General features: G+C 33.0%; 1 protein-coding gene across 6 annotated transcripts in view; it reads left to right on the top strand.

The window, feature by feature from the left end:
- LOC117121748 (probable serine/threonine-protein kinase pats1) overlaps positions 1 to 7619 on the top strand; it is a 12532-nt gene extending 4913 nt beyond the window's left edge. For 4 of the 6 annotated variants that reach the window (XM_033267045.1, XM_033267041.1, XM_033267043.1 and 1 more), the window contains 5 exons: positions 4526 to 4768; positions 4995 to 5186; positions 5504 to 5659; positions 6530 to 7314; positions 7574 to 7619. In XM_033267045.1, the coding sequence (XP_033122936.1) occupies positions 4583 to 4768; positions 4995 to 5186; positions 5504 to 5659; positions 6530 to 6880 (885 nt within the window). In that variant the 5' untranslated portion in view covers positions 4526 to 4582 and the 3' untranslated portion in view covers positions 6881 to 7314; positions 7574 to 7619. Of the gene's footprint in view, positions 1 to 2288; positions 2346 to 2996; positions 3050 to 4525; positions 4769 to 4994; positions 5187 to 5503; positions 5660 to 6529; positions 7315 to 7573 lie in introns of those variants that run through there. The other 2 variants (XM_033267046.1, XM_033267042.1) reach the window with 2 other exon arrangements.
- Positions 7620 to 10681: the final 3062 nt, after the last annotated feature.

Here is a 10681-nt window from a genome sequence, read left to right as displayed (position 1 = left end):
CTTATCTTGTTGTCAAGTAGGTTACGTAACGGTGAGATAATTACGATCGCGGCGAGGAGGTCTGTACCTTTGATCTTCGCTCGATGTTACTCCTTCTGTTCTATTTTCTCTATGCTTGTAGTTGCTTATTAAAGAGTAAAAATTAGTTTCTAAAATCTACTAAAGTCTCCATCTTGAAAATCCTGGTTGGTTCACTATGAATTTCTATATCAAATAAATGCATTTGATGAGAAAAAAAAAACGTTCGTTCCTTGACTTTTTACTTGTGATTTTGGACTGTGTTCTAAAGGCAACGTTTACAGTCTCTATATTTTGTCACAGAACAAACAACCTGCACCTGTGTGTAATAATATTTTTAACAACTTTTGAAAGCTGTCTCTTATACACATCTAGATGTGTATAAGAGACAGGATATATACAGACAATGATTAAATTAAACAATAATGTAAGTAAATCAATTGAAAAGCAAAGCATATAACATAAAGTAATATAAATAAAGTGATATTATAGGTGACATGAAAATAAACAAATACAAATTAAGGTGAATCAAAAATTCATTTTAAAAAGGCAAGGCAGTTTAGAGGCATGTATATTATTCAATGCTAAATAATTACCATTACAGAACAATTTGAAAATTAGAGGATGAGAAACCAAACAATAACCTACAGGTATAAAGAAAAATAAGGGTGGGCATATACAATTTCAGCTGTAAATGTATAATTAGAATTATGGTCCTATGCCAATATTGTTTTTTAATACAGTATATAATTAAGCTTGAAAATGGGTAATTTCAGGAGAGAGCGGGAGAGAGAAAGTGAGAAAGAATGGTTAGGCTCATTATTCCTGTCTCTTATACACATCTAGATGTGTATGGTTACCAATACATAAATTGTGCAACAAACTAATTTTCTATAGAGTGGAATACAACATTCTATAGAAAATATTAAAATTCTATAGAATGCGTAAACTCTATAAAACATTTCTATAGAATTTTTTTGCCCCTATAGAGTTACATAGAACTCTATATAAAGTTCTATAGAATTCTATAGAGCTCTATAGAACTTTTTTGTATGGGTATCAAGCTCATCAACATCGGATAACAGCCAATTAGGGCCTAACACAAATTGAAGAGTTAACAGTTTACCAAATTAATTAATCTCATACGTTTTATATAATTTTCTAGACCAAGATGCGATCTGACGACCCCAAAAAATTCACCCACGACCAAAACTTGGGTCGCGACCCATGGGTTGTCGTCCGGAGGCATAAATGACCAATTTTTTAAAGAAAGAGCGCTGTACAGCCAGATTTTGTAGCAACATACCGATATATCTCTGCCCGCAAACATCTGAATTACCTATACTACACGATTCGAGTGCGATTTCCTTTATTATTATTATTATTAAAATTATGAGAAAAAGCGTGCTAACAATTAAGTATTATTTTCTATACATCAACAGCGATTAATTTGAGCGATGATGATGAATTATTTTACGATGTACTTAGGAAATTTTATATTTACCACGAATTTTTGAAAACATGATTACTGAAATGTTTACTAACTTAAGAAGTCTACCTGAAGCAACAATGTGGTTATGTGCACGTCAGCACGGCATTGATTTGATAGAAAAAAAAAGACTCAACTTGGATTGAGTTAATTTACTTAAATACTTCGTTCCAACCTTCGAAACAAAAACGCGAACATTTTTCAGGTATATGAGGGCCCTCTGTTTATTTTTTTTAAATATTTTATTAATTTTATTTCCACTGCATAATAAGTAAAATCACAATGCACGCCTTAAACTTATTTATTTTTAAATTATTTATTCCTAGCCAATGAAACTATATGCAAATCAAAATCCAAGATGGCAATTGGAATGACCACAGTTATAAAAACAAACTTTGGCTCTCAAGCTGGTCAGAAAATGATTAAAAATAACAATACAAAAATATAACTTTTTGAACTGCTGTACAAAAGATTTGCAAGAGTAAAATTTGAATAAAAAAGGATCAATAAAAGACATAAAAAAACTAAAACAAAAACAAATAATGATTACACTAGACGAGGAAACAATTATTCTATTTACAATTACAGTTGTTAAAATAGGTCCATGCTTAACATCTAACAATTATAACATCATATTGCAAATACAGCAATAATATAGCATCCAAACCAAAGTTAAAACATTGTTTTTGAAATATTTAAAAAAGAATAGATATGAAAAAAAATTATCAAAGTTTTTTTGATTGATATTTGATGTACTCGTGCGTCAAGAGGGCGCTGTTCAATCTGCTCTGCCAGTGCTCTGCGTGTGCGTGCGAGAGTGAGAGACTAAATGCCTTCTGTACGTAATTATGAGGAAACTAGTCAAGTGTTCATATTTATTTTTAAATGCGAAAGCTTATGGTCACGTTTACAAAATAAGTAATAATGTAGCCCAACCATGGGTACAACAGCTCCCTAGCTAGGCCTAGGCCCAGTTCTAGCGGGTATGTAGGCTCAGTCTTGCCTAGGCCCCCAGCTTACTCTCTGTGCTAGGGCTTTGTCCTACAGTAGGCCTATGTAGGGGGTCTATGGTTCTAACTAGGCCTAGTTAGCCTCCATACTACTTTCTGGCCGCCTAGGTTAGCGGGTTGGTTAAGCTAGGCATTATTGGGGCTAGTACTAGAGAGTAGTAGGCAAGTAGGCTACCCCTTCTAATAGCATTTTAATATGCCCTTTTTTACAACCCAAGCAAGCCAGTGGTGCATAACCAACAGAAATAAGATAAGCTTTGAGGCTAAATTCTTGTCCTCATGTTATCTAAAAATTCATAACTCCATAACGGAGGATCATATATCACAAAAGACTATTCTACACCACTATATGATTAAAAAATGTTTTTATTTCAACCTCTGAAAAATTATAACACCATGCTGAAGAAACCAAGATGGAAAAAGAAGAGCCTATGTAAATAGTATTGATATTTACCATGACTTCATATTTTCTACAACAGGAGATGGCAGACATGGCACAGTACTCTTTGACAAAGAAGCATTTGCTGCTAAGGTAGAATTCAGTTGATCATTCCTTTCACATTTTAGTGATACTGTAATAAGGCAACACTTTTTTTTATAATTTGTTTCCCAAACTTTTTGTTTCAAAGATCGTCATCTGAGGAGGATGAAAAAAATATTAAAATATAATTTTGGTTTTATATTTAGCAAATATTTTTGCCAAATATATCCAGACGGAGGAGAAAATTATAATAACATTTTATTGGTGAATGTAAACAGTGAAGTAATGGGATCATTAAATGTTTTAAATCTATTTAATTAGGAAGAAATATCATATCTCATTTTTGAATATTGCAAGGCAGCAGCGGGCATACTGTAGTAAAAATAAAGAAAAGATTTTATATTTTTCTTAAATTTTAATTTTTACATGGCAGCAAGTCATTATTATTATTGGTACTGTATGTGGCGGGTTAGCTAAACAAGGTATAAAGAAGTGTTGCCTAATGTGTCAGCAAGCCTGTAAGCCAAGGGAGATCTTAGGTTTTGAAGGAAACCTCCTTTTTCATAAGTGCCCTTACCAATTACATGTTAAACTATAATGGGGTACTGTATTATAATAATAATCATCATCAGGATGTTATTAATAGAGTACTCATACTAAAGCTCTGTCCAGACTATCAAACTGTTAAAAACAAAACTGTTGTATGGCCATATATAGCCATGATGTGCCTATATATGGTCATGATGTGCCTATATATAGCCATGATGTGCCTAAATATGGTCATGATGTGATGTCATCTAGCCATGATGTGCCTATATATAGCCATGATGTGCCTAAATATGGTCATGATTTGCCTATACGGTATATGGTCATGGTGTGATGTCATCTAGCCATGATGTGCCTATATAAAGCCATGATGTGCTTATATATGGTCATGATTTGGCTACATGTATATATGGTCATGGTGTGATGTCATCTAGCCATGATGTGCCTATATATAGCCATGATGTGCCTAAATATGGTCATGATGTGATGTCATCATGACCATAGGCATGTATGTTTTTTTTCTGGATGTAGCTTTAAGCTGTTTTCTTTCTTTCAAACTTCAAACCAATGGCCTCCATTTTATAGATGTATTTAGAATGGGACATAGGAAATCGATTACTCAAGGCATGTGAATGTCATGACAACTGACCCTTCAGGGGGCTTAGCCTTCTGGCCCTTCTGTGTCCCCCCAAGGGCCATAGGTGGTTGCAAACCTCTATCCATTTAGCTTGCTCATGACCTCTGCTGCTGTGCCCTTCATACATTGGACCAAAGACTTTGAAACACATCATCAGTCACCAATCATCATCATCATCATCATTGTAATCATTCATTCTTTACACATTTATATCATTTACTATTATATTGCAATTGAAACAATAAATTACTGATTGTTTTTGTTTGTGTTTTTCAGTTGGTGGACATACCAACAATATTGGAATCCTTGAACATTTATGTCTGATGATTAGTGTTTAATTTCAGGCTGAAGAGATATTCAATAAAATTAGGAAAGCATTGGAAGGGAAACCTTATGAAAGCATGGTGTCAAGTTTCTTTGCTATTGAGAACAGCTTACCGTTTGCCAGGACCAACGCTTCCAACATCATGAACCAAATTTTAAAGTTCGCAAAGCAGATGGTTAGAAAACTACCTTTGAAATGGTTGCGTGTTCAACAGGAAATTCAGAAGTTGAAGGTGAAGAATATCTATTTACCAACCAATGAGGTAGGCATCTATTGAACATTCTCTAAGTTCAGTTTGAGTTAGACTACTAGTCAAATCATACTCAAACATCCAGAAAAATCCATGATCTATTCACAAAAAGAATGACTATTATTGCCATATATATTATTGAAATATACAATCTAATTGTCAGCTGCATCTACCAGTAGCCTTCCACCCTCATTTATAATTCCAATAGGTTATATTTTTTTGTGGTTTCTTGCTTTAGGTGATTGCTTTGGTTGAGCAGTGTGGGATGAAACAAGACGCTCAAAGGGTACTGCTTGAGTATTTACATGGCCTTGGCGAGATTCTCTACTTTCCCGATGACAACGCTCTAAAGGACATCATTGTTTTAGATTTGATGAAAATAGTCGACATGTTTAAAACAATAATCACCGTTATTGAGCCTAAGCTTATGGTAAGCTCAACTTACACACTTTATTTTGTGAAGTATTCTTGGTTTTTTTTATAAGAACTAGTAATGTTTTGCCAAGGCTCAGTGCGCTTTTCTTTTTTTTTTTTTTTTGACAATTTTAGGCTAAAACTGTTGATATTAATTTTGTTCCTATTTTACACTTTTCAACGATACAAAATTATTGTTGCACAGAGTGTGCTTTTAAATCAATTTCAGCCTTCTTGTTCTTACAAAAAAGTTTAGCTAGATTCCCTTTTTCAGATACTTATTTTTATGACAAAGGCGTAGCACAAGCCTAAGCTACAATGATTACATTTCAGAAACCAAAGCACAGAGAGGCCTGGAGGAGGTTGGACTCGGGGATCCTAGAGGAGCATCTTTTGAGACACCTCTGGAAGGAGTTCAATTTTTCAGATAAGACGTTTGACTTCTTCGTATCTCTCATGCAGAAGTTTGGACTGGTGTGCGAAAGAAAGGTACACTATTATTTTTGAATACCGTACTCGCGCGAATAAGCACCCCATTTGAATAAGCACCCCCGTCTAATTTGAATAAACGCCCTCTCAATAATTCAATCAATCCTGGACTGTGGATGTTGGCATGATTAATTGAGGTGTGGAGTAGAATCACATTCTCCTGTAGTCAATACCTAAATGAGGATATTTAATTATCTTAGACAGATGAGAGCTCCCTGGACAGACAGTATACTTCCAACTTTCATCTTCTTACATTTTTCTATAGCCCACTTCCTACTGCTTTTCCGACAATTTGCACCTCATACATTCTCATCTGAGTTTTCAAGAAAACATGAAATGATCATGCCATCCTGCTAATCTCAATCGACCGATGGCCAACAAACTAACCACCACCACTAATTTCATCTGCTGTTATGTAATACTGTACTCATCATTCTTGTCATGACAAGCCATGCTCTTTGGACGATTATCTTTTCCGCCGCACCACCATTCGTAATTTGTGGTTTCCTGATGTAATATATAATAGTTCTTCATGCCTCTTGAATTTGATAAGATCCCATAACAACCCGTCGATTTTCATCTATTTCCATAAGCGCCCCCCCTCAATTTCCACTCTGTTTTGATAAGCGCCCCGTTCGAATAAGCGCCCCGTTCGAATAAGCGCCCCTCAAAAAGTGCAAAAAATTATTTTAAGCGTCCGGGCGCTTGTTCGTGCAAGTACAGTACTACTGTATCTTTTATTTTTTTATTGGTGTCTGTTTCATTACATCAATTAAAATAATGTAAACAAATTATAATTAACAGTGAATATGTTTATAATATTCTCTTTTTACAATTTCTCGCTGCCTACAATGCTTTCTGTTTTTTCAGGGCGCTGAACGTATTTTCTACGTTCTTTCACGCTTGATGCCTAAATGTGTAAAGACATCGCCCCCGGATGATGGGAAGCGCACAGTTTCAATCTTTCATGACTTTGGTGGCTATCTACCTGACGATCTTTTTCAGCGTGGAGTAACTAAATTCATCGAAAGCTTTCAAGTAGAAGATAATGAACCTACATTATCTTATGAACATGTGGAGATGAACATAGATGAACTTCACCACGTGGTTCTGAATGTAGCCACCATCAAGCATCGTCGTATGTTCCAGGTATATCTGTTTCGTGTACGAATAAAATACATGTATTTATTATTTAATTCAATGGTGGTCAGTGACTATTAATTAAAAGCCCTGGGTTAAATGCCATCATTTATATTAGTTTTTCTTTATAATGACCAAAAATGACTACACAACCAAGTCAAACGTATCATGTCATGTATAATTGATCCTGTTATTAAGGAATATGCTATTAGATGAAATGAAGTATAAAAAGATAATAATAAATACAATAAATAATATTATTAATAGGCCTATATAATGTATATTATTATTAATTAATGTTATTAACTATATAGGCTTAATAATTAGGTATTTTCAAATAAAATATGTCAAAACCACAACAAATATCCTTAACGAGGTACATACGCTGTGTGTGTAATGACGCCCACATGCATATCGTGCGCAAGTTTGACAAGGATGTGCTGCCATGTGGAAGTAATGGAATAGAAGTGAAGTGTTACCGCCGACTATTTGGAGATGACGTGCCACAACAGAAGGTAAACACATTATACTGTATAATTGAGGTTTTGGGTTGGCATATCTGTTTGAACAGAAAAGAGTGGTTTTTTTTTTTTTTATCTAACATCAGACCACTGATAGTGAAAACACATGAAACTTCAATTTACATAATATCAACACTTTACCACTTATTGACAAAAGTTAATTTAATAATAGAAACAATAATGCTCTACTGGTTGTCATAAATACAAAATCGCTTTGAACAAAGTATATTTATATTTTATTTTCATTTCACAGATCTTTTAGAGTCTCAAGAATTAGTAACCAATCCCGAAGGCAAGTTTAAATAGAAAATAAAATATTTAAGGGTACTGGATCGCATACATTTATCTCATAAGATTTAATAACCAAAATATTTCCATCTAGTAGGGGCCGTCCATCATTTTCGAAAGAGTATAAAACATATGCCTTAGATGGAGGGGTTAGGCATGTAAGTTTACTCTTTTATTAAAAAATGATATGAGGATCTCAAAATTACAAAAATCGTTTTATTGTGTACTCTTACAGAGGAGGAGGGGTATTCTTTGAAAATAATAAAAATGACATTTGTAAAAAGCAGGTACCAATATTATAATCTCTAACATGATTTATATTTTGTGAATTATCTTTAATTATATTATGGAAGTTTGTTTGTTTGTTTGTTTTGTTTGTTTTATTGTTTTTACCACACACATATAAAATATAATTTAATCAACGATAAATATTACAATTGAAATTACATTTTTTTTTAAAGTGGGCGGTAGCTGAGGTCTAAATAAGTTTGTAAACAAACTTTCAGACATGACCACCAATAATAAATATTATAATAAATAAATAATAATACATAATAATAATAATAATAATAATAATAATAATAATAATAACAGTAATAGTAATAATGATAGTAATAATAATAATAATAATAGTATTAATAACAACAATAATAACAACAATGATAACAGCAATGACAATAATATTAAGAGCAATAATAATAACAATAAGTTATAGTAATACTTAAAGAATTAGTATTTTATACTTCATGAATTACTCCTTCAAAGTTTAGTACCAGTAAATAGGCTGCAGTTAATTGTGGCCGAGTTGATTTGTGGCCGAGTTGACTTGTGGCCGAGTTGACTGTAGCCCATAGAGCTATTAAACAACTAGAGTGCTCACACGCATATGTACACCCACACACACACGAACACACCCCCACGTACATGCAAGCATACACACACACACATACACATATATATAAATTTAAAATAAAAGATATATATATATACAAATTTAAATATGAGATGAATAAATAAATAACAAATATATGACAAAGTAAAATATTCATAATACTATAAATTAAAAATAGTATGGTAGATATGTTAGTCTATATTGTGATTACATATAATAATGATAGTCATAATAACAATAAGTCAATAATTACAATAGGATAATAATATAAATAATATAACAGATAATATAACAAGTAATATAACAAGAGGCTTAACAAGAGGCTTACCTGCCATATATTGAGACCAGAAATTTTTTAAATTTGGTTTTAAAGGAAGAAAGATTGGGGATATTTCTTAACGCAATAGGTAAAGAGTTCCACAATTTAGGACCATTGTAGAAGATTGCATTTTTTTGATGAAGAGATGTATATCTTTCAAACAAAACATTACTTTTAGAAAATCTGGTTTTATAATTATGTATATCTGATTGTTGTTTGGGAAACAATGTATTCAGGTAGTGTATTATTTTTAAAACGATATATAAAGTTATAAGTTTGCAGCTTATATAAATCAAAAAAATTAAGAATATGAAATTTGTAAAATAAAGGTTTTGTATGTGATATTCGGGATGATCCTGCACAAGTCCTAAGAGCACGTTTTTGCAATTTGAAAATATGAATATTTGTTACTTGTCCAGGGACATAGTTAAAGCAATTTGTGGATGATGCCATTATTGCAACAGTTTCCGAGAAAATGGATTTCAGTTGGAGAAGGCTGGGTGTCCGTCTGGGACTGAGGTGGTCAGATATTAATAGGTATTATGCTGATGAAAGAGAGACTCTCAAGGCTGTCAAAAATATGTTAAAGGATTGGAGGAGCAGTTTTAGTAGTGAAAAACATCAACTTAAAGTGTTGTGCACTGCTCTCACACAGCATGGACTCATTGGTCTAGCAGGCAGGTTGTTTGATGGCAAGGTCGATGAAGATACCCATATCAATGCAGGAGAAGCAGGTAACTTAAGTACTGTACAAAAATGCACAACATTGACAATTAAAACTCGGTATTGATCGGTTGTGATTTATTTTTTTACTGTATGCTTCAGTCTCATTTTATGGTTTATTGTCAATCATAACTCATCACATACATTTTAGTTACTAACTTGGTAAACCACATATGTAAATTCTGTAGGTTATATTATAAAATATACTAAAAAGTTTTACAAATAGTCATTTCGAATATCATAGGCCTACATAGGCCCTCTTTGTGAAAAATACATGTTTTTGTAAAAAAAAAACCCTTGCATTCATGTTTTTAAATACCATTGACCATTTTTTAGAGTACTTAAAAAACTATTTGTTCTTTAAAACATTCCAAAATTATTTTTTTGAATGGCAGAATTTGTTTTACCTTTTGGTCTTTTGGTTTTTAATTTTCAGTTTTAGTTAAGTACAGCGCTTATAAGTTTCACAGAATTATGTGCTTTATAAATCTAGCATATTATTATTATCATCATTAAAGTTTGCTTCATTGTTATTAAATCTAATACCAGAATGCTTTGACGATCGAGATCTGCTATTTATCTGTGACAACTTGAGTTCCGACTTATGGAGGAGACTTGGAGTGCGTCTTGGACTTAAGTGGGTAAATATCAATAACATTGCAAAAAACAACAGACGGTTGCAAGACAGCATCATCGAATCACTAGTAACTTGGAGAGATGGTCAATCAACACCCCAAATGCCAATCATGATTCATGCTCTTGAACAACAAGAACTGTGCAGTCTCGCTGATCAAGTGTGTAAAAGGCATGGCTACAAAGTAGACCTAGACGTTACACCAAGTCAATCACGTCTGCCTCAAGTTTGTACACATCACAGAGTAGAGCAAGGTTAGTACACATCTTCCTAAAATTGGTATACTCGCTCTATGCATGTTTTCATTATCACACTTGCTAAGAGCCATTGTTCACAGATTATATATCTATATATATATATATATATAATATATAAAATCGGAAATAAGTAGTAACACAGAATAAATCGATGTTAGTCGTTGACTCTTGGAACATAATATTTTTTATTAAACAAATATTTCGAACGCACCTGCGTTCCTCTTCAGTGTTAGACGACTACTATATAT

Source organism: Anneissia japonica, unplaced genomic scaffold, assembly GCF_011630105.1.
Source record: "Anneissia japonica isolate Jap-2015-1 unplaced genomic scaffold, ASM1163010v1 scaffold287688_len27633_cov164, whole genome shotgun sequence".
NCBI classification, from domain to species: domain Eukaryota; kingdom Metazoa; phylum Echinodermata; class Crinoidea; order Comatulida; family Comatulidae; genus Anneissia; species Anneissia japonica.
Note: the sequence above shows the minus strand (reverse complement) of the source record. Positions and strands in the feature narration are given on the sequence as shown.